General features: G+C 49.5%; 1 protein-coding gene across 2 annotated transcripts; it reads left to right on the top strand.

The window, feature by feature from the left end:
- Positions 1-3,240: 3,240 nt before the first annotated feature.
- Capn10 (calpain 10) lies at positions 3,241-16,356 on the top strand. 2 transcript variants are annotated; one of them, XM_028755386.1, is made up of 13 exons: positions 3,241-3,847; positions 6,526-6,657; positions 6,972-6,995; positions 7,889-8,085; positions 8,832-9,049; positions 10,795-10,936; positions 11,640-11,806; positions 12,074-12,336; positions 13,133-13,335; positions 13,458-13,719; positions 15,185-15,384; positions 15,618-15,663; positions 15,917-16,356. In XM_028755386.1, exons 1-13 carry the CDS (start codon positions 3,707-3,709, stop codon positions 15,944-15,946), a joined length of 2,025 nt encoding a protein of 674 aa, XP_028611219.1. In that variant the 5' UTR covers positions 3,241-3,706; the 3' UTR covers positions 15,947-16,356. The 2 variants fall into 2 exon arrangements, with proteins under 2 accessions (XP_028611219.1, XP_028611220.1); XM_028755387.1 differs by lacking the exon at positions 6,972-6,995 and having other exon boundaries at positions 3,243-3,847.
- Positions 16,357-24,182: the final 7,826 nt, after the last annotated feature.

Below are 24,182 nucleotides of genomic sequence, written 5' to 3'. Positions count from 1 at the left end.
ATGATTCCCATCATGATGATAACGGACTAAATCTCTGAAACTGTAAGCCAGCCCCAAATAAGCATTTTTTCCTTTTAAGAGTTGTGGGCATAGTGTCTCCTCAGCAAAGGAAACCCTAATTAAGACAAACAGGTCGTCATATTCAGGTTTATATGTGGGTGCTAGGAATGGAATTTAGGTTCTCACACTTCGGCAACAAGCACTTTAACCACCGAAGCCATCTACCCCAACTACTGACTCACTATCTAGAGCTGGGGCACACTCTCCTTTCTGAACTTATGTCCTCAGAGCTAGGAAGAAGTCAGAATCCCTAGATGGTTCTAGCAGAAAACAAAGAACTGAAGCCAGTGTTATTCTAAGAGTATAAAAGCTGTATGGTGGTCCCCAGCAAGCATGGCAGTCTACCAAAGACGTCACTCTTGGCTCGGTACTCATTTTCTTCTCTGGCAGCTGTTACCTGTCCCTTCACTGAGGACACCTCAGTTCTCTCCTCTCCAGGGCTGAGTTTGCCTCTTATTCTCCACCACTACCTTCAGTCTAACCTGGGAATCTGAAAGCTGAGCCTGTTTTCATCTCTGCATTTCCACAAGAATGTGCAACTGTCAGAGAAATGCTCAGCTGTGACCACTCAGCAGTGGACGTACAGGGCTTCAGAAGAGGATCTCCTGAGGAAGTCAGGGAACATGTTCTTGAAAAACCAGAGCAGGCAGGAAGAAGGGTTCAGAAAGAAAGTAGCAAGGAGGGCTCAGGTTTCAAAGGGCTCCGAGACATCCATGGGCACGCACTCAGTCTTCCCACTGGAAGTTGGAGTGATGGTGGACATCAGTGGAGCGAAAGATTCTCATACGATGCTGTGACATGAGCTTGCAGCTCATGGGTTCCTTGCACGAAGAATCTCTGGCTGATAAGTTTTTGTTGTTATCATTTCTTGCTGTGTGACCCAGGCTGGCCCCACAAGCCTCTCAACTCTTGTCTCTTGGGTGATGGAATAATAGGTGTTCCACCACAGCAAGTTTGGGCTCAGACTTTAAGTGCCTCACTTGTGAGCACTTGTGCCAAGAGCCAGCTGGCTTCATACTCCTTTTCATCTGTCCACCTAGACTACTGGTTCTTCTTGGTACCTTCAGATCTAAGCCCAGAGATGGAGATGGGTTGGGAGGGAAAAGAAAACCCTTTCCAAATTGGCTTCGGGAGCAAGGCTACTGTCTTAGTCAGGGTTTGTATTCCTGCACAAAACATCACGATCAAGAAGCAAGTTGAGGGATGAAAGGGTTTATTCGGCTTACACTTCCAAATTGCCGTTCATCACCTAAGGAAGTCAGGACTGGAACTTACACAGGGTAGGAACCTGGAGGCAAGAGCTGATGCAGAGGCCATGGAAGGGTGCTGCTGCTTACTAGATTGCTTCTCCTGTCTTGCTCAGCTTGCTTTCTTATAGAACCCAAGACTACCAGCCCAGGGATGACATCACCCACAGTGGGCCCTCCCACCCTTGATCACTAATTGAAAAAAATGCCTTACAGCTGGATCTAATGGAGGCATTTCCTCAAGGGAGGCTCCTTTCTCTGTGATAACTCCAGCTTGTGTCAATTTGACACACAAAACTAGCCAGTACAGCTACATACTTGGAAGAAAACAGGTCATAGGGCTCTAGAATGAGGGTTAAAACAAGTCAACTGATAAGCTGCCCTGACACCAAGTCTGACTAAAGTACAACCATCCTGCAGGCCTAGGCTACTGTCTAATCAGCATCAGCTGCCTTCCTGTCTGTGCTGGCTAGTTTTTGTCAACTTGACACAGGTAGAGTCATCAGAGAGGAAGGGGTCTCAATTGAGAAAATGCCTCCATGAGATCCAGCTGCAAGGCATTTTCTTAGTTGTCATCAATGGGGAAGGGACAGCCCATTGTAGGTGGTACATCTCTGCTCTGGTGGTCTGAGGCTCTATAAGATAGCAGGCTGAACACGCCATGGAAAGGAGGCAGGAAACAGCACTTCTCCCTGTGAAACTGTGAGTAAAACAAACCATTTTCTCCCCAAGCTGTTTTGGTCATGATGTATCATCACAGCAACAGTGACACTAAGATGCTTTTTTCTTTCAGATTCTGGAGGCCAGGCTCTGCCTGTGGCCCAGCCCTGGATATGGATATGGCCTTAGGAAGCTGTTCTCCTGAGCTAACCCCTCCCATGAGACTTCTGGGGGTAAACCAGTTGTGCATAACTCTTGAGTTAAGGATAATGTGCCACAATTATTCAAGACTTCCTGGAAAACCGAGCCCAGGATCTTAATGATTCATTTCAACTGTAGTACAGTTTTTAGTCTGCCAGTCAGTCACCTGAGTCAATATTACGTACTAAATGAAAAAGCATTCCAAAGAGATGTTGGGCTATGTGGCCACTCCTTTTTTATAACCTCAATAAAGAGACGCGTCTTGCACCTCAAGTCATGGTGCTGAGGACTAGGTAGCTGCATCATGACACAGCAGCAACTGCTGCTAATGCAGGATCAGGACAGCCTCTCACTGGGAGAACTGTCTAGGCTCTGAAGCATCAAGTTACGGGTAAAAGCTTGACCTGGTTGTTCCTCTTTCGGCAATGGGTACTTGACCTACTTAACTGCACAAACCGCATTTCCTTTGACTACTTTTTATCCAAGATTGAGAAAAGGTGGCCCAGAGGAGGCAAAAATCAGAGCAGCCCTAACAGGTGGCAAACAGCAGTCTACAATGTGTGAGGCCTCTTCATCTCCTTTTTTGTCTCTGTATGAAGCCTCTAGTCTTGACGAAATACATACAGTTGGAAGAGGAACAGAGAACAGCCCCTGGCTGGTTTGCATCCTTCCAGGGAACTGGAAGAGCAGGTCCCAGAAGGAGAGTGTATCAGTCACTGTCCTCCTCATGGCATTGAATAATCGTGGAGCCGCAAGTCCAGGTCCTGGTCATCATCCAGTCAACAAAACCATAGCCCGGCTATTTAGGGGTTCAAGGAATGCTCTAGCCGCATTCTCTGGCCCTGTTTAGGATCAAGAGCATCCAATGCGCATTGTTTTGAGACAAACTATAACCCCAGTGACACCTCTGCCTCCCTAGGACAACGCAACCACCACCGCACGGAGGGGTAACAACAGGATTTGCTGAGCCACTTCCTCACTGGCTCTTTCAGAAGACAGGGAGGAACCACCAGCATGCCAAGTTCCTGCCTCACACCGGAAAGAGAGAAGCATGCTGGGAAGTAGACAACGCCTGTGATCAGCGATGTATGTTGGGAACGGCGCTGCATGCTGGGATAGTATTGGCAAAGCGACCTCAGCCAGAGTGACTTTTCAGCTTCCTGTGGTCCCTTAGACTTCGAGTTCAAGTGGCTACAGCACTGCGGTGTCCTGAGAATTAAAGCCTACTGACATCAGGCTAGCGCCGCCCTGTTAGAAACAAGGAGACAGCGCTCTCTCGCGGGAGCAGAAACCTACACGTCCTGCTCCGCTCGGAGCTGAAGCGCGTGCGTGACCAGGCAGCTCTGTCACGTGACTCAAGCACAGCGCCTGGTTGGCTCCAGCCAGGTTACCTAGACAACGGAGCTTGAGGCGCTAGGCAGCTCTGCACCAGTAGGTCTCGCGGCCTAAGGAGACCAGGTTTGCAGCGAAGGCCGCGCACTCGCTCCCGGGCGGCGACCGAGTCTACGGGCCGCAGATGGGAGCCCAGGGCGCCGAAGATGCGGGCGGTCCGGGCCGAGACGCCGGCGCGGGAGCTTTTCCGGGACGCCGCATTCCCCGCCTCGGACACCTCGCTCTTCTACAACTTGTCCACGCCTCTGGCCCAGTTTCGGGAGGACATCACTTGGAGACGGCCCCAGGTGCAGCGGGCTCCCTGGCCTGGGCGGGTGGACTCCGTGGTTAGCAGGACCTTGTCTGCAAGCCCATTCAGAAAAGGTGATAGCCAACCCTGAGAATTCAAGTGAGGTAGTTACCTCTAATTCAGGAGGACAGAGCAATGGAACGGCTTGTTTTTAGATGTTGTCTTGGGGTTTGTACTAAAATATACTACTACTCAAAGTCAGGTAGTAGGTAGTTGTTTTGATATGAAGAAGGGATTAGAAGCAGTATTTCTAGGTCTGTCTCACCACCTAAGTTTGGTCGGGTATAATTCAGCACAACCCCTGGCCATTATAACAAGCACACTCCCATGTTCTTGATTCTATCTAGCCTCCATCAGTCTTGTTCACTTGCAGTGTCCATGCAGATATGCAACTCACAGCAGCGTTACCCCTCATAGCCACAAAGGGCTGTGGTAGGAATTGTTTTGGCCTTGGTGCATCTCAAATGGATGGATGTTCAGGCTTAGTGCTTTTGTTGGTGGTTTTTAGAAGTGACTTATCAGCTGAAAGACTACCTGGGGAACAGCCTGTCCCACATGTGACAACAGTGCTAACAGTGACAACTGGCTGGGTTCCAGCCCTTGTGCACCCTGAACTGCTTGGCACAATGGCGTTGATAAATATCCTGGCTTTTTTGAGGCAAGGGAGAGAAAGAGCCTTACTGGCCATGCCCTTGGAGTTTAGGTTTTGTTTTTACTTTAAAAAGGGGTTTCAGAGGATGTACCTAGTCCCACAGCGACTTGATGTGCAGAGGGGGTGGGTGTTGGCACCCAGAGCTGGGCTTCCCCTTCTCCAAAGAGGAATGTTGAGGAGGAGGAGGATTTTCGTGAGGGGGGTACTGGGAGGAAAGGAAGGGCTGATAATAGGTTATAAAGTGAATAAATAATTTTTTTTAAATGGGTTTCATGTAGTGGCTCACAGCCATTTGTATGTCCAGTCTGAGGGAATCCAGTGCACTCTTCTGGCCTCTGAAAGCACTACATGCACATGAGCACACAGACACAGATTCAAGCAAAACACTCACGCATGACATACAAACGGGTAAATATGTTCTAGGTGTCAGTAGAGACCTGTGGAAGGTTTTTAATTAAGGAGTGAGTTTGTTGGAACTGCTCTTTGGTGACTAGGACACAGGATAGTATCTTTTTGTTTTTCAAAACTTACTATTATTGTAGCCATGTGAGTGTATCTATTTGTAATTGTAGCAACAGTAGTAAACAAGACAGAAGAAGAGCAGTGGGAAAGAAGCTCACTCCTGGGAGGGAAGGGACTGACAGGGCAAGAGTAGGGGCTGCCCTTTCAGTAGTACTAAAGTTGATGACAGTTCAGGTTAGCCTGACAGCTGGGTGAATGGGTTTAGACAGCTTTGCGAATATTTTGGAAGGAGTGGCTGTTTGAAGTAGAAACCAGAGCAGGAACCAAGAGTGATTTCTTGGGCTATTGAAATGGCCCTGCATTTACCAACAAGCTTAATGACCTAAGTGTGGGCTCTGGGGCCCACATGATGAAAAGAGAAAACCTATTTCAGTAAGTTGGCCTCTGACCTCCATATTCACACTGAGTCACAGGCAAACACACATCTATCTATCTATCTATCTATCTATCTATCTATCTATCTATCTATCTATCTATCTATCTATGAGTTCTTGCTTCCTGGCCAGAGTGGTATAGATGGGTGGTGGTCCTAAGCAGTGCCTGGTTTTCCTCCCTTGACCAGGTGGAAGTGTCGGGTAGATGGATCAGAAGCTCAGGAAGAGTACAGTAGGTGGGAGAGACGGTTATAGTCCAGCTTGAAAGAGCCACTCAGGATCTGGAGGGAAGGGGTAGAGGAAGGGTCTTGAAACTTAGCCTTAAGCCTTAATGTATAAATGTGCATATGAGCATCCTGACAGGCAGTCAGCAACAAGTGAGATGCAGCAGGCAGTGAAGAGAAAGTACCAGAGGAGCATGTGGCATCATGGAGCTAGTGGGGGCTTCCACACCCTTGAGGGGCAGGGGACAGCCATGAAAGTTACTGAAGGATAAGACATGCCTGTTATATCTGACATCACGAAGGTGAAATTGAGGCAGTGTAAGGGATGATTGACTTGCCGAGAGTAAGGGAGGGCCAGTAAGATTGCTAATTTCTCTGAGAAGCTGTCATTGAAGGGAGCCTAGGAAGGGAATACAGTGCTGCCAGCTACTAAAGATGGGAGAGCTCTGTCCCACTTGCATGCTGGTGTGGTCTGCCTCAGAAGTGGGATACTTGAACGTGTAGAAAGGAGAGGTAGCAGAAGGTGGGTGGGTGGCCAGTGGTTTTTATGAAGCAAGAGGACAGGTTGGTAGCTGAGGTGTGCAGACAAGGAGTGAGAAGAGAGACAAGGCGGAAGGTGGGTGGGAAATTGAACCTGGTAGACAAACAGTAGACTTCCTACAGTACAAAGGAACCGATTGATATTGGTCATCATAAATCTATAGAGCAGAACTGATTTAAAAGGATCCTCCAGAATTGAGGTCCTGCCGTGAGAAAACTGTGGCAAAGGAAGTAACATCCCCTTCCATCGGGGCTAGAAGCTCAGATAATGAGAAAGTGCCTCCAGAGCCTGTCCTGGGGTCCTGTGTTCTTAGCTTGAAGAGGAACCATAGGCATGAGCTAACTCTGGATGGCTTGGTTTCAGGAAATTTGTGCCACACCTCAGCTGTTTCCAGATAACCCATGGGAAGGACAGGTGAAGCAAGGGCTGCTGGGGGATTGCTGGTTCCTATGTGCTTGTGCCGCCCTTCAGAAGAGTCAGCACCTCCTGGACCAGGTACAGCCCATCTCAAGGCTTCTTCCCACTCAGTTCTTTCTGTGTGCACACACAGGAAGTTCTTCTGAAAACAGGGCCTGCCGCGGCACATTTTGTGTCTGTGCAACATGGGTGGGAAGGGTTCAGACACCAAGACAGTGACCCAATGACCCAAGTGCGTCCTGTCCACCAGACCGGAGCCACCACACATTTGGGACACAAAACCAGGCCAAACTAGCATGTAGAACAGGGTCAGCAGAGGCATATTGTGTCTCTGGTTTGGATTTTTTTTTTACTTGATTGATTTCTTTCTCTTTTTATTTTTTCATACATAGGCTTTAAATACCAACAAAGAAAAGGTGATTGAAACTGTCTTCTGGTATGCAGTGCTACATGTTTAGGTTGGCTCATTGCTCAGTGTTTTCAGTTAAGGCAACAGCAATGAGGAGGTAACATTCGTGACTGTCTCGTGTCCCGAGCCCTGGGCTAACCTTATCACTGTTGTTACCTCTCCGTACAGCCTTGTTGCCATCTGTCTGTAACAGAAGGCACTGATGCTGTCATCCTCATAGTTCCTGGGTGTCTGGGGTTGAAGCCAGCACCACACCAAGTCTACCTGGTGCAGAGCCTGCCCTTGTCTACTGACAGAAGCAGCGTGGATGTAGCTGACCAGTGGCTGGCCAGTTTTGGACACTTGACTCTGAGAAACAGGAACAGCTGTCCAGCCCATGGGCTGTAGAAGCCAGGTGTGATGGCGCATGGCTTCGGCAGGTCTCTGAGTTCAAGGCCAGCCTGGTCTGCAGAGTGAGTTCCAGAACAGCCCAAGCTACACAGAGAAATCCTGTATCCAAAAACCAAACCAAACCAAACCAAAAAAAAAAAAAGAAAAAGAAAACCAGAAAAAAATTGGGTTACTCCTGTCTGCCAAAGCTTTGGATTCAGGTCAAATGCTTATTTGGGGCAGTAAAACTTTGTTGGCTATAAGCTTTGGGGACATGAGTTATTTATATGAAAATGGACATACAGATGTGACATCCAACAGAGCAGAGCCCTTTGCTTTCAGCAGGTGCTCATAGTGCTTCTATCAAGGCTACACCGTTAGGACACTGAGGAGCACAGGTGACAGTGGCTCTCTGGTGGCCCCTCAAGTGTCTGCAGTGCTTCTGTGGAGGCTACACTGCTGGGATGCTGAGGAACACACACACACCTTGCTGATCACATGCTGTCTATCTGGCCTCTCCTTGTGTGTTAGGTCTTCCCTCCAGGACAGCCAGGCTGGTCTGACCAGAAATACCGAGGCTTCTTCACCTGTCGAATTTGGCAGTTTGGACACTGGGAGGAGGTGACCATAGATGACCGTCTGCCTTGTCTTGCCGGGAGACTCTGCTTTTCTCGGTGCCAGAGAGAGGATGTGTTCTGGCTTCCCTTACTGGAAAAGGCCTATGCTAAGTATGTATGATACGGAAGTGACAGGGTCAGCCAGGCTGGGTGGCTTCAGAACCAAGTTGTCTCCAGAGGCCCATCTCATCTGCCCTGGGGTGCAGAGTGCTATGCGTTCCTCAGGGTTTGGCAGCCAGTCCTGTGGGTCCTTTCATGGACACTCTGTTTTTAGGACTCTAGTTTGCCCTCCTTGCCCTCTCTTTCCCTTCCCATATTTCCCAGCACTCCACAGAAAGGTCCCCTCATTCCTCAGTCTCAGTGCAAAGATGCCCCCGTGTATGTTTCCAAACATTCAGCACAAGTAGTTTGTTACCCAGTTGCAGGGAGCGAGGAGCCTTGTGTGGAACAGCATTTGCTTATTACAGCCCTGTGCTCCCTTCTACATGGGGTTTGCATCTTGCTGAAGGAGGCTGGCCACTGGCCAGGTAGCTGAGCAGAGGAACTCAGAAGGCTGGCAGAATGTCATACTTGGGACCATGGGGTTTGAGCCTAGGCTGGAGCCTCTTTGCTTCTTTGCCTTGTCCTTTGCTGCCCACACTAGAGGAAGGATGGGTCTGAACCTGGGCAGAAAACAGCAGGAATATGGCAGATGCCGGTGTTTATAGGTGGGTGAAGATGTGGTACAAAGCAGAGAGGCGATCCAGGTGCCGAGAGAGGGTGGGTTGGATACTTTGGGATGTGATGGTTGTGAGAATAGGAGAGCAAGAAGCTCTCAGTGGCATGGTCATTCTTATTGGTGCTTCTTGGTTCCCCAGGGTCCATGGATCCTATGAGCAGCTATGGGCAGGGCAGGTGGCAGATGCCCTGGTGGATCTCACTGGAAGCCTGGCAGAAAGGTGGAGTCTGAAGGATGTAATGAAAACCAGTGGCCAACAGGACAGAACCAGTGGTGGGGAGCACAGAACTTGTCGGCAGCTACTCCGCCTGAAGGACCAGTGTCTAATCAGCTGCTCTGTGCTTAGCCCCAGAGCAGGTACAGCTTATGGCTACAACTCCCTCCACCGTTAGTTTATTACAGAGAAGAAAATCAGTCCTTTTAGGCTGTCGTGACTGTGTGTCCTCCTGTTATCCCTCCTCCAGAGAGAGGTTACTCTCTTTCTCCTAGTCTAGTCCTTTCACATAGGGCAAGACAGGACCTACATTGTGTCCCCTGCTGCTCACAGACAGCTTAGAAGCAGTAGCAAGAACAGCATTTAAGCTAACCCCCCATCATCCCTGCCCCAGTTGCTTACCAAACAAAGTCTGAAGCCATTTTTTATCCTTCTGACATATTAAGGTTCATGAGGAAAAGTTTGTGTACAAAATAAAGAAAGAAAAGCTCGCCTAAATAGAACCTTTTAGTGTACTTCTTGAGTTTTTTCCTGAATGTATGCGACCTTTTCTGGTGGTATTGTATACCACTTTTATATACATTGGAATTTCTGACCTGCTGTGGTTTTCTTGATCCTCCAGTAATGTTAGCTAGTTCAGATCTTTTTTTTTTTTCTTTTTTGAGTTTCAGACTTACTTAGAACTTAGGTAGTCGAGTGTTAAGACCATTGGCACTTATTACATGTCTGGCCATATCTTTCTGATATAATTTTCTTTATACACTTAAGAATATTTTGATGTATAACTTAGGTTCAGAAATAGCATTAGAGAGACGGTTCAGTCAGTAAGTGTGTACTGTACAACGTGAGGCCATGAACTGAACATTCAGCACTCAGGTAAAAAGCTAGACATGGCAATGTGTACATGGAATTCCAGCTCTGTGGAGGTGGAGACAGGAGGCTGCCTGCGGGTTGCTGAGAGATCCTGACTCAAAAAATAAGGTGGGCAGCTCCTGAGAAACTACACCAAGTCTGTCTTCTGGCCTGCACACACATGTGTACGTGCCCTCTACCCACACATACCCACAATAAAATATGAACATCAAAATAATCCAAAACTTAATTGGTAATCACACTGGCCAGACCAACAACTAAGAGTTGACAAAGCCTTGGTCTGTGATCCTCAGACAGATCCTGGGACTCAAGGGGAGGAGCAGGGTGTGTTGACTGCTGGCCATCCTGACTCCACTGAGCCTCCCTCCTGAGGGTGGGAGCTAGCCATTGGCCATCAGACCCTGCTGGTGTTGTCAGTCCCAGATGTGGGGAAACTGACACTTGACACTTTGAATTTTGAAGAACTCCTTTCTCTGGCAAAGAGCTCCTGGGACCCACTGAAGTGTCAAGGGCTGAGACTGAAAGGGACACCAAGAATGATAGCTGTGGAGTCCTTGGGACTAGAGCTGTGGCCACATAAGCCTTCCTGCCCTCTTTCGGCTTCTACCCTCCTGGAATAGCACTGTTCTCTCCTATGTCAGGCCCTTTGTTCTGTGGTCTCTGGCCAGGTGGAATTCCTCTTGGCTTAAAGTCCTCAACATGATGGTAAGATGGTTTCATGCTGGAGAGCTGGCCCTGCACTGACACCCATGGTGAGGACTGAGGCCCAGAGGAGGGGATACTATGTGCAGCATCGGTCCCTGGTGGCAGGGAGCCAGGGCCCAGCTGTCAGCCCTCATGGCACAGAATGCCAGTGAGCACTGCGAGTAGCTGGCCTGTGTTTAGGAACAGAGCTCCTTAGCACTATGGAGTCCTGGAGCATCTTCCACGGGCAGGAAAGGAGGGATCTCTGTGTCCTGTCCAGATTAGGGACATGGTGATGCTGGTCTTGCACACGACTGGGCTGTTCTCACAGGTGCCAGGGAGCTCGGGGAGTTCCATGCCTTCATCATCTCAGATCTGCAGGATCTCAGGAGTCGGACTGGCCAGGGTATCCTCCTACTACGGATTCACAACCCCTGGGGCCGGCGTTGTTGGCAGGGCCTCTGGAGAGAAGGGTAAGTACCAGGAGCTGGGTGCATGTGGGAAGAGGGTTGATACCCTGGGGCATCCATGCCACATTGCTCTGCTCACCATTTGTGTCATATCCAGCTGCCAAAGTGGTGCTTGCCTTCCTGTCGCAAAGCTCACTCTGTACCCATTTGTGTACCAAAGTGCTTGCCTAGGTCTTGGAAGAGCTAAGATCATGTAATTTTTTTATGGGGTTTTATCTTGGGTTCCTATAGGATAGTAAATACCTGGCCAAGCTTTTGGTTGAGTAGGGGTTTGAGGTAACATGCAGCTAAAATACTCAGATTAGTTTTAAGACCCACCTAAGCCAGGATCCCCTGAGGCCTGGGAGTGCCGAGGTTCTTGGACCCCAGCTACCCTCTGAGCCCAGGCTGGGTCTGGTGCCACTAAACTGAGCAACACTTCACTCAACATGATAGCTCCTTCAGAGACTAAAGGGTTGGACCTGGCTATGAAGGCCTTAAGGCAGCTTCTTTCAGGTGTGGGGTCCCTCTGGGAAGGAGATGTTCTGAGGGACAGCCAGCACATAGAAGGCACTTTCTATAGGACACTTAGCAAAGGAGTTTACTGTGCAGTGTATGACAAAAATTCGAGGCTCTCCGCCCCGCCCCCTCCCCCCCAGGGTCCCATTTCCTTATTTACCAGTTGATAATCCATCTTGAGCTTGCACTGAAAGGAGATTTCCTGCAGAGGTGAAGGGTGGAACCAGGTAGAGCCAGCTAAGGAGTCTGAGCTGCTGGCACGACTCCAGGAAGGGGAGTTCTGGGTAGAGGAAGAGGAGTTCCTCAGGGAGTTTGATGAGGTCACCATCGGCTACCCAGTCACAGAGGCCGGCCACCTACAGAGTCTCTACACAGGTAGGACCGCCAGCAGGAGTGACTATCCTCTATGAAGCCAGGAGCCTGCATAGGCTGGCACACCAGGGATGGGTACAGTCCTGTCTGCCTGCCTGACTGACTGACTGACTGACTGACTGACTGACTGACTGACTGGGGGTTTGGTGGAGGGAGCAGATGTGATTCTCAGAGGGTGAGCTGATTATCACTGGTGTGTTTACCTCGGCCTGTGGGTACAGCAGAGCCAGCAAGGTCCTCTCATCTGACACATGCTCTCCCACTCACTAGAGAAGGTGCTGTGCCATACACGGACATTGCCTGGTGCCTGGGTGACAGGGCAGTCAGCAGGAGGCTGCCGGAACAACAGTTGCTTTCCCTGCAACCCCAAGTTCTGGTTACGGCTCTTGGAACCCAGTGAGGTGTGTGTGGCTGTCCTTCAGAGACCCCGGAGGCGCTTAGTAGGCCAGACTCGGGCACTGGCGGGTGCCAGCCCTGCACCAGTGAACCTCCCAGGCAAAGACTACCAGGCTGTGGGCTTGCACATCTGGAAGGTAACTCCCTCTGCTGGTCACATGGTGGAAAGGTATGCAGATATATTGGAGGCTTGGGTCCCAGGAGCTGCCATCCTTGGCCATTGATACCTTTTTCCATGTTCTCTGATATCAGACACCTCTGATACAGCAACAGAAGCAGCTGATTCAAAGCTCAACCAACCCGCACAGAGGTGGAGGCTAGCTTGATCTCTAAGTCTCCATCTTCCTCAAGGGAAGAGTTTCCCATCATTCTAGGGCTGCTGCTTGCCTTGTATACTCCACCTAGGTACCTTCCTCTGATTCCTCCATTACAGCCTGTACATGTATAGGCTTATTTTATGGTCAGCCTCAGACATTTGGTCAGTTTTATGAGCTAGTATCTATTTTCTAGAACAGGTAGGTCAGGAGCTGCTCTTTGCTTACTCAGTGGCTGTATTTTAACCTTGTGTATCATGATACCATGTGACAACTCACACCACTGTTCATTGTCCCTTTGTGAGTGTAGCCTACCTACATCATGGTCCTTTCCTCTTGCAAAAAGTTACTGGGACGTACCTTCTCCAGCATTCCCCAGGCTGCACCGGTCATGGGCCTTTTTGAACATGGTTCTAGATTTGTCTATTTCCCCCCCTGAAGGAAGTCCTAGGTCTTTGGCGTCTTCACCTGGCTCAGGGGGATGGATGCTACGGGCTGTCTGTAGGCCTAGATTTTTCAAAAGGTTCTGGGGAGCTTTGCCTGAGCTGTGAGGAGCAGGGAGGCAGAGGCCAAGTGCATGGGTGTGACTCTGCTCAGCCTCCTACCTCCATTCATGCAGGTAGAGAAACGGAAGATCAGCCTGCCCAGAGTCCTGTCTGCACCCCCTGTCGTCGGCACTGCATGCCATGCATATGATCGTGAGATCCACTTGCGTTGTGAACTCTCACCAGGCTACTACCTGGCTGTCCCTAGCACCTTTCTGAAGGATGTGCCAGGGCAGTTCCTGCTCAGAGTCTTTTCCACTGGGAAAGTCTCCCTCAGGTGAGGAGCCAATGCTAGCTGGGTCTGGGGAGGAGCCAGGGTGTGCTCAGTGTGAGGGTAGGACTTGGGCAGGTTCCTTTGGACCAGGCTGCCAGTGCCTTCTGTGTTTGTCCTCCTGGCAGTGCTGTCAGGCTGGCCTCCAAGGGCACATCACCTGGAACAGCCCTGCCTGCAGGCGAGTGGGAGACTGTGCAGTTGCAGGGCTGCTGGAGAGCTGGCCAGACAGCAGGGGGCAGCAGGAACTTTACGTCATACCCCTGCAATCCCTGCCTCCCCTTCTCCGTCCCTGAGGGTGCTGGCCCCCGCTACATCCGAATCACTCTGCAGCAACACTGCCGACTCAGTGACAGCCAGCTCCATCCCATTGGTTTCCATGTCTTTCAGGTGAGTTAGGTTCCAGGAGAGGCCTGTGACTGTGACACAGAGGCTGGCTTCTGTCATTTAGGCCTGGTGGTCCAGCTGGCCGGCCTCACAAAAGACTCACCCTCATGTTTCACAAAGGCTATTCACTGGGGTCATTCAGGGTAGCTCACCTCACTCCAAATACCCTGTCTGAGGTCATTCCATCCACTGCATTCCTCCTACCTCTGACCCTGGGCTCTGGACTTCTCTAAGGGCTAGAAGCCTAGCCTCACCCTGAGGTGGATGTGGCTGCAAGCAGTTACTGTAGAGAGGCCTTGTTCACTCATCACACATATAGTAGTCACATACACACCCATGGGCAGTCTCACAGCCCATCCTTCCCATGTCACTCTTCCAGGTGGGACTGGCAAGAGCTGCTCTACAATGGGCTCAGGTAGAGCAGGGCAGAAGTCTGGGCTTCTGCTGGAAAGGGCCATAGACTCCAGTAGGACTAGCAGGAGGAGAGACCTGTACTTGGCCACGACAGTAGCAGGACAGGTTGGTGGTCAGGTGCTCCAGCCACAGTCAAAAGCCCAGAAGATTCTAGATAGATACCTTCATGGTTGAGGCAAAGCTTTTGTGAGTCTGGCTCAGGACTTAAAAAGACATGCTCTGGGAACTGTATTTTGAGGCTGTTAGCCCAGGGCAGCCATAGGTGATGGAGGAGAGGCCACACCGAAGGGCCTCAGCATGGGGGTTCTGTGATGGCCCAGGAGCTTGCTTACACCAGTTTCTCTACCAGGCTGCTCTGGATGGGGAAGGTCTTGGGTCTCCCCGGGTGCTGCTTCATCATCACTTCCACCTCGTAGCCAGCAGGCCGGGAGCACACTGAGCTAAGTTTTAGTTGGAGAAATGGGAGAGGAGAGAGAAGCGTTGTGCTAAAGGTCAAGAGTCATGGGCTACAGACTCCATGGTGACAATAATGAGGCTTCCCATCCCATGAGGCCATGTCCATCTTGGGCCCTCACTTCACAGTGAGCATTGGCAGAGGGCGTGTTGGGCTATGACAGGATTCACTGTTCTGGGGAGAAAGCATGTGTCCCTGGAATGCAGGTGACATGGCGAGAGAGAACAGGATTTTTTCATTAAAAAATTTCTGTTGAGGGGTGTCAGTACATCCCAGAAAGTTGGACTCCTCAAATCTTGAGTCAGGCCACCTGGAATTTCAGATAGAGTGCCCCTGCCCGGGGCCCATCCAGTACTCTTGAGCACTTGTGTGTAGGGGCCTGGTTAGTGTGTGTAGGACTGACCACTGGCAGGGCCTCTGACAAGGGCGTCCTGCCTCCACGGCTCCTTTCCTCAGCAGAGTGGCTCCATAGCTCAAGGACTGGGAACATCAGGTATACCAACTGAACCAGGGCAAGTGTTCCTTCAGCTGCCGCTATGCAGAGTGAGAGCAAGCATGCAACCCTGTATTGGCCTCCATGCTGACTCTACTGTTGCCCAGGTTCCAGCAGATGGTGAGAACCAGGATGCGTGTTCCCTGCTGCTCCAGGAGCCACTGCTAAGCTGTGTACCACATTGCTATGCCCAGGAAGTGAGCCGCCTCTGCCTCCTTTCTGTGGGGAACTACAGGGTTGTGCCTTCCACCTACCTGCCAGATACAGAGGGTACCTTCACAGTGACCATAGCAACCAGAATAGACAGGTAGGTCTCCAGGCCGTGGAGGCTAGCAGAGGTCAGGGTCCCCAGCATTGTAACTCTTCCATATGAGCCTTGTGCTTGGCCTATGTGTCCAGGCTCCTGCCTTTCTAGCAGAGCCAAGAGGTGGGCCTGTGGGCTTTGAGACTCCCTGCAGGTCCTAGCCTGGGAGTAGGGCCTGGGTCTGGTGGGAGGTCTGTCAGGCAGTTTTGGGAGATGACCAGACATTGTCTCCACAGGCAGTCCATTCACAGCCAGGAGATGCTGGGCCAGCTGCTGCAGGAGGTTTGTGTGTGGTGCCCTCGCCTCGCTTGGCTCTCCTGCCCCGTCTGCTGGGTGGGCTGGGGCTTGATCCCCTCCCCTCCTCCCATTAGCCTTGCTGCAAGTGGCCTCTGTGATAAATGGTGCTGTGACACCCTCATAAAGAGCCACAGGAGCCCTGGGAGCTGGGCTGTGTCGTTCTCAGGTGGTGTTTGGAAAGACAGGGGGTGGGGGGGGGTCAGAGGACAGGGCCCAACCATACCCTCTCCCCCTGCAGGTCTCCTTCATGGCAGTGATGAAAGCCTGACACTGGAACCTGTGTTCTGGCCTTGGCCAGAGTGCCTGCCACCCCTGTGCCCAGCATCCAGGCGTATCTCCAGTCAGTCATGAGCCAAGCTTCTCATCAACTCTGGGGGCTGGCTGTGGATCTTGGGGCTAAAATAGGGTGCTTTGTCCTGGATTGAAAACACCTCAGAGTCCAGTGGGTGCTGCAGGGTGGGGCTAGGACTCCCAAGTAGTATCTTCATTCCTCAGTGAAGCCAGGAGATCCCTGGGACCCAGGTTTGCTGTGAAAGGCTTCGCAGAATCCACATGACCTGCTTGACTTCAGAAGCCTTACACCAGGCAGGCAGATTGTGAAAATGCTAAAAAGTATTTATTACTTGAAATATTTTTGGAATGTGACTTTATAAATAAACATGAATGATTTATGAATTAGTCTTGTTCCAAAAAGCTCAAGGCCAAATTAACATTCTACTAGCCAGCTGCACAACTGGACGGGTGCCGAGACGGGTGAGGGCAGCTTGGGCTCTGGAGGAGGCAGGGAACGGGAAACAAAAGGTCTTGGAAGTTTTGACATCCTACTGTGGCCTTCCTGAACTGCAGTCTCACCTGGACTGTGACAAGTCAGTTCCAGCGACGTGCACGAAGGGTGTTAATCATCTCTATCAGTCAGTCCCAGTTAGGTGGTGGGAGTCAGGGAATGGCTTCAGTGAGGAGGCCTCCTTGACTTACTTGCACAACTGGTCTTTGCTGGACTGTTACTGCCACTCTTGTGTCCTGCTGTGACAGGCTTGCTGGCATAAGCTGGACCCATAGGCCTGCCAGATGTCTGAATGGCCCCTGCCCAGTACGCAGCCATGGAGGTTCTCTCCACAGTTTCTGGGGGACTTGTGGTCATGTTGTGGACTGCAAGTCTGTTCTCTGTGGCAGGACTTTGGACTGTACTGAGCTGCTGCCTTCTCCATCCATAATTGGCTTGGTCAAATGTCTGGCTGATGGCCCTCTACATCACCTCTGTTGATAAACCATAACATCCTAGGGCAGCTATTTTTGGTGCCACTATTATTGACAAGGGCTGTCACTTGGCTTGTCTTCTGGACTTGGATCTGACACCCCGTGATATTCACCAAGCCCTATAGCGGCAGTTTCCATCCATCCTGCAGAACTAGCTTAACTAGTGTCAGAGCAGAGGACTTGACAGGATGTGACTTGGTCTTTCCTTTGAAAATAACTGCTGAGGGCTCGGCTTCAAACTGGACAGCAGCCACTCCCATCCATAGCGGCTCCTGAGGCATCCGTCCATCCATCCCTGTCTCTCAAACCCTTCAGTCTCCAGCTATCGTGCTGAGTCCACCATCATATCCCCATGCTTGCCTTAGTCAACAACATAGCAAGTAGCAGTTGATCTAGACAGGACATTCACACTGGTCAGGGCCTGTGCCCGCCCCTGCTCCCCCATTACCTGTGACAAACCCTCGTTCTTCCTGGGTAGCTAGTAATCCAGTCCCACAGCCTAGATTTTTTGATTTTTCAGGCTGAACCTCCTTTTCTAGAAGTACACAGCAGAACAGGATTTGGGGCAGCTTATTTGAGTAGAAACAGGAGAATTCTCTCCCTAGAAGACACTTGGCCAGCCCCAACCTTACATTTAGGGTCTTTAGAAGGATGGAGGCCAAACTCCTTGGACTTTGGATTCTGCTCCACTCTGTCGCCTGTGCAAGGCTGCCTCCCAGCTAAGGTAGACCCTGGGAACCTGCTGAGCTACCACAGCAGCCCTTCCCGGGGTCCGCTGAGCTAGCGTGTTTATTATTTGCTGTCCCTTCCCTCTCAGCAGTGTCTATTTTGGTAGTAGCTCCAGTAACATCTTAGGAAGACTCTGAGGAAGGGTACTCTACCTTACAGCTGACAGGAAATGTCCTTAATATGCTTGTCCCCTCAGGCTGCCCAAGGAACATACATAAGCCTTTATAAAGTGGGCTTTTCCCCGCTGATAGAGGTGTTAGAGATCTGCTGAGGGGTTCAAGGCATCTGGACCCCCACAACCTTGCCCAGAACTCCACAGTGCTGTGCATCTTCTCAAGTGTCACCACCTGCTGGTTTGCCATGGCTCATGAAAAAGGCCTTGTGAGGACTGCCCTAGTACTAGGCTACTGCTCTCTGATGTTTATCACCCCAGTGACCTCCAGGAGGCGCAATGAAGCTGTGAGTCAGTCTTTAGGATAATGGGGGCCTTTCATCTAGACCCTGCCTTCCATGGTCTGAGGAGTTCCAGGTGCCTAGCTGAGGCAGGGACGAGGAATGGGCACCAGGCTGTTGCTTCTGAGGGCAGCCCTGGTTTTGAAGAGTGAGCATAGACCACTGTGGACACCAAGGAGTGTCAAGGGCTGCCAAGGAGTGGCACTTCGGAGCTCTGGGGCACCACCAAGACCTCTCCTAGTTGGCACCTTGGTAAGGACACAGGTGGAAACTGTACAAGGGGTTTTAGTATTTGTGGTGTTAGGGTCAAGAGCTTACCACACTTGGTATGCCAAGCCCTGTCACCACTGTCATCTGGCCTGCAGGACTAGCTTAACTAGGGTGGGAGCAGGCATGACGGCTTAGCAGGATCTGGTTGTCAAGCTGACAGGAACTTGAGCCACCCAGGAACACCAAGAGTGTGTCTGTTTTCAGAAGGCTAGCTGAAGTAAGCAGAACCATACTGAATGTGGGGAACACCATCTGGGCTGGGGTCCCAGATAAATAAAGAGACACCAAGCAGAATACCAGAGTTTGTCTCTGCTTCCTGACTGGATGCCATCTGACCAGCTGCCTCGTGTTCCCATTGTCCTACCTTCTCACCATGACAGACTTCATTACTTTTCATGAACCAAAATAAACCCATCCTTCCATTAGTTGTTTTAAATTAGGTATTTTGTCACAGCAATGAGAAAAGCAACTAATAGAGTGGCTTTATAGAAGAGACCTTAGAGGATCCCCTTACCTCTCCCACCATATGAGGGTGCAGCAAGATGACCAGGCATGAACCAGCCTCTGGGGCTCTAAGACCTTGCTTTTGGTCTTGTAGCCTCCAGAAATGTCAGATAAGTCTTTCTTGTTTATAGCCATTTAATATCTAAAGGAACCCTGATGGGGACTACAGGTTTCTAGAAAGAGCTGAGGCTTCTCAACAGGACTTGTCTTCCATGATGTCCAGAGCTGCAAGGTGCCTGCTGAACAGACTCTGTCTTTGGTGACAGGGAAGGGACCTGGCAGATCCAGAAGGGCAGGTTGGGTGTGTTTGTATGAGAATGTCTCCTTGCTAGGAGACTTTGGCCCCTCTACTAGCCCAGCCCCTTCCCAGCACTACTTCCTGTTCCAGAGTAGTGGGTAAAAGCTTTCTGAGGCTGTGTGCTGTCCAGTCTGGCTGCCCTTCTCTGACCTTCTCACCTCTCCTTCCTCCCAAGCTCAGTCGACTTTGAGGGTCCAGAGCCTCTCAGGTGAGTATGGAGTCCTGGCCCTGAGAGCACATGGTCATGGAAGGGCAGCATGGGATAGGAGGCTAAACAGGGTGGGCCAGGCTGGTCGAGCCTTGGCGAACATCTCATAAGTCAGCCAGTAGACCCCGTGCACTGCATTGCATTCACGTGATCCCCTCCCCCCTTTCCTTATCTGCTCTTCTTCCTTTCTTCTCCCTCACGCTTTCCAGCCATAAGCATGTCTTACTAACCTACAGAGCTTCCTAGGTATGCCTCCCTGTCTTCTTTTTATCCTCTGATATCAGATTTAAGCCAGCTTTGCCTGGAAAAATCACCGTATTCTTGGAAACACACTGCAGCTCTGGGCTCACCACAAAGCCCTGGGTGGAGCTGCTCTCTCAGAGGGCTTTTTTTCTGCTTTGGTAGGGAAGGCTGGCTGGCCTGGCTGGGAGCATCTTCTGCATGTCCCCCTGAAAGGGAGCTCAAGCTTCATCTGCAGAGCTTTGAGTCATCCACTTGGTGCTGAAACCCCCGGCCATTCTTCTTTTGTCCTCAAGCAGCACCCATACAATGCTGCCTCAGGACTGGGCCTGTTGGCCCTTCATCTCCAGGAATACAGGTGTGAGACTGTCAAGAATGTGTGCAGTTCCCCTAGTAGGCTTACTTCCAGCTCCTGGGATACTTGCAGCAGGCCAGGAGTTCACCTGCCAGGAAGGCAGCCTAGCTTTAGTGGCTGTGGTAAAGGCTTCTGGGCCAGGGACCAGTATTTGTGCTTTGTGGATGCCCAGGGCCTGGGTATGTGTCTCGTCAGGACACTTGTGTTTGAACCTATGATTGAATCCTAGTTGATCTGGGCTTGTCCCTCATCCTCCAGGCCCAGCAAGGATGCTGAGCAGGAGGCCCACTCAGCTTTCACACCATGTCCTCATCTCCCAACCTCACTTCATCCTGAAGACACTAAAGTGTCTAGGTTGGTGACAGGCACACTGCCCATTCCAGTGCCCTAGATGTGGCTGAGATGTCCAGTAACCCCACCTTGGAGGCTGTGATCCTTTAGGGAGAACCATTTATACACAGGTAGCCTCAGCATCTAGACAGTGAGATGGCAGATGAACATATAGTGTGGTAGTAGATCAGCTAGGGACAGAGCATGGGCTAGCATCCTCAGACATGGTCCTGCAGTGTGGGGAGAGAACTTGGAGACTAACACCCACATGAGGCTGGAGGCAAAGCCCTTATAGGACCTAATGATTTGACTCTTAACCTCATGGGTAGTAGGGAGTCTCCCATAGGGCTGTGTGTGTGTGTGTTCTCTTTGGCTGAAGTTTTTAGGACCTCTAGAAGGCTGTGTAGCCATGTGTGTGGTTACCTATGTTGAATGGGAGGCCATGATCCAGTGCAGCCAGGAAACCAGTGGGATGTGCTGTCCAGTGCTGCACTGGATCCCCCTCAGGGTTAGCCTAAGAAGAAGCAGTATCTTCCTCTCCTGTTTTTCTAGTTCTGTCTTAATTTCTCTAAGAACATAGGCTACATACTTATTCCTAAGTGTTTCAGTGTCCATAAATGGTACTCTAGTTTTAGCTTCTAATTGTTTATTGCTATACAAAGATACATTGTTTAGCCTGTTAATAGAGTATCCTATAATTTACTAATTCACTTGTCAGTTTTAAGGTTCTTCTTTCCTTTTTACCTGGTAAATACAGCTTCTATATATGTATGTTTCCACCCTAGGTGATAAAACTGTTACTCTTTTTTCAGCACCAGACCCTCCCACCCTTGTGTTTTCTGGCTGGGCCAGTGCCGCTTTGATAGTAGTGGCAAGAGCCACTCTGTCCCTGAGTACAAAGGAAAAATTTTAGCCTCTCCCTGCCTCATGTGAGTTTTCCTGTCGGTTACCTGTGGGTGTCCTTTATCATGTGTGGGGGGAATTCTTCCAGTCCTAGATCACTAAGAATTTTGTCTGTCAGAACAGGGTATTTTGTCAAATATATTTTCTGTACTTACTGAGGGGATTACATAAATTATATGAATTCTCTGGCAGATAATATTAAAACTAGTCTTACACCCCCGGGGTACTGGTTGATGGTATGCCATCCATTTAGATATTGTTGGGTTTAATTGCTGGGGTTTGGAGATGATTTTCTTGACTATGTTCATGTGTGACACTGGTCTTAACACCTTTGTGCAGTTCCAGTGAGAGGACAGGGCCTGCTTTAGAGGATGCCCTGTGGTCTGTTTCTCTGTGATATTCTGAAAGTGGTTTCAGTAGTAGTTTAGTTCACTTTATCTTTAAATGCAGACGGACCTCACCAGGAACACTATCAAGGTGGGGTGTTTCCTTTGTAGAAATGTTTTAAATTATGAACTCAAGAACTTTAATGGATGTAAGCAATTCTATTCTGTATTTTTGATACTGACTTTGACAAGGGGTGACTTTTGATAAATTCATCTGTTTCATCAAAGTCATTAAATATATTTGGTTAAAGCTATTAATACCCTTTTAAATCCTAACGTTGGAAGTCTGTCACGGCTTTTCTTTCATTTCTCATATTAGTGATTTGTACCTGTTTTGCTTTGAGGAATCTAGCCAGAAGGTTGCCAATTTTATTTACCTTTATGAATAACCGCCCCCCACCCCCCACGCCCAGACAAGGACTCACTAAGTTGTCTAGGCTGCCACTGAAATTGCCACAGGCCAGAGCAGCCTTGAACTCATTAAGGTCCCAGCAAACTGAGGTTGTAGGCCTTCACCTGTAGGCCCAGGTTACAACAGCTTTTAAAAATTGTCTTCGTGCTGAAGAGATGATTTAGTGGTGAAGGACACTGGCTGTTCATCCAGAGAACCCAGGTTCAATTCCTAGCACTCACATGGCGGTTCACAATTGTTTGTAACTCCAGCTTAGAAATAAAACTGTTTTCTTTGGTTTTGTTCTAACACATTAAATTACCATTCTTTCTTTCATTTTTTCCTTTCTTCTGTTTGTTTGGGTTAGTTTGTTGTTTTTCCAGCCTCCTAAAGTGGAATCTCAGCTCCTGAAATAAACATGGAAACCACAGATTGCCCTGTAAGCACAGCTCTGACTTCTCCATAAGTATTAATAAGTTCTGTTCTCGTTGTCATCAGTCCCAAGTGCTTTCTATGGCTTTTCCAGTCACCATTGATCTTTGGATTGTTTCTAAATGTGGTGTTTTGGGAGCATTTCATGTTACAATTTTAAAAATACATATATTTTGGGTTTTTTTTGGAGACAGAGTCTCACTATGGAGTCCAGGTTAGTCTTGAATGTACAGCCATCCCCCATCTCAGCCTCACGTGTACTGGGATAGCAAACACGTGCCATCATGCCCAGCTTTTTGGGCTTTCTTTAGATGTCATAGCTCTTTGTTATTGATTTCTAGTTAAGTTTTGTTATATTTAGGGAACATACTCTCTATATAAACTTAAAGCCTTTTTAAAACTACTGTGTGTGTGTCTGTGTGTGTGTGTCTGTGTGTGTGTGTCTGTGTGTGTGTGTGTGTCTGTGTATGTGTGTCTGTGTGTGTGTCTGTGTGTGTGTGTGTGTGTGTGTGTGTGTGTGTGTGAACACATGTATATACACGTGTATGAATGCATAGATTTGCGTCCCCGTGGGGGCCAGGCTATTGGATCCCTCTGGAGCTGGAAGTACCGGTGGTTATGGGCCACACAATCACACAACCTGGGGACTGAACTCAGGTCATCTGAAGGAGCAGTGTGTGCTCTTAACCTCCGAACCATCCCACCAGTCCCTCTTCAATGTTTTTGCTTTAGAGGCAAGCTCTTGTATGTTGCCCAGGCTGGCCTTGAACTAGTGATCTTTTTGCCTCAGCTTCCTGAGTGTGGGGGATTACAGACACATGCCACAGTACCAGACTTAAAGCCCTTTAATTTTACTGAGATTTCCCTTACAGCCTGACATGTTGCCTGCTTTGAGAATGTTCTATATATATTTGAAGATAATCCTTGTCCTGCTGTTGCTAGGTGAGGTGTCCTCTAAATTCCATTCAGGACAGATCTAGTGTAACATGTCTTGACTAACTTTTGGTTGCCTGTTCTGAGTTCCTGTGAAAGACGTTAAAACTTAGGGCCAGTCTGTTTGATATTAATGGGCCCAAGCAAGCTTTCTTAGAATTTATGTTCAAATCTTGTACTTCTTCACTGTTTTTGTTGTTGTTTTTCTTTTACTGTTAACTTTTCTTTGTATTTAAAGTGAGTATCACACAGCCAGCATAATGTTACTTCCTGGTTTTTAAATTCACATTAATAATCTTTGCTTTTATTTTATTTCTAGCGGTGTTTGTGTGCATGCAGATGAGCATGTGCCACACACACGTGTTAGAGGACAAGTGTCAGGAGTCAGTGCTCTTTCACTCTTTTCTGAGGGAGAACCTTCCTGTTCCTTCATTGCATGCTCCAGGCTTGCTGGCCCATGATGAGCTTCTGAGTATTCTGTCTCCACCTTCCGACTCCCATTGAAATGCTAGGATTACTGATGTGTGCCACTGCATTCTGCTTTTCCCATGAGCTCCTGGATAGAGCCCAGACTATCCAACTTTCATGGCAAGTGTTCTTACCTGCTGGGCCATCTCCTCCCTTTATCTTTGCTTTTTAATTGGAGTGTTTATACGAGGCTATGTTTGTATAATTGCTGACATTATTTCGTTTGAAGTGAGCATCTTTGTTTTCTGATTACCTCATCTCCCCCTGTGCCCTCCCCCATCATCTCATCTCCCCTGTGCCCTCCCCCATCATCTCATCTCCCCTGTGCCCTCCCCCATCATCTCATC

The sequence above is a fragment of the Grammomys surdaster genome, unplaced genomic scaffold (assembly GCF_004785775.1).
Source record: "Grammomys surdaster isolate TR1022 unplaced genomic scaffold, NIH_TR_1.0 126059, whole genome shotgun sequence".
In the NCBI taxonomy this organism is placed as follows: Eukaryota; Metazoa; Chordata; class Mammalia; order Rodentia; family Muridae; genus Grammomys; species Grammomys surdaster.
Note: the sequence above shows the minus strand (reverse complement) of the source record. Positions and strands in the feature narration are given on the sequence as shown.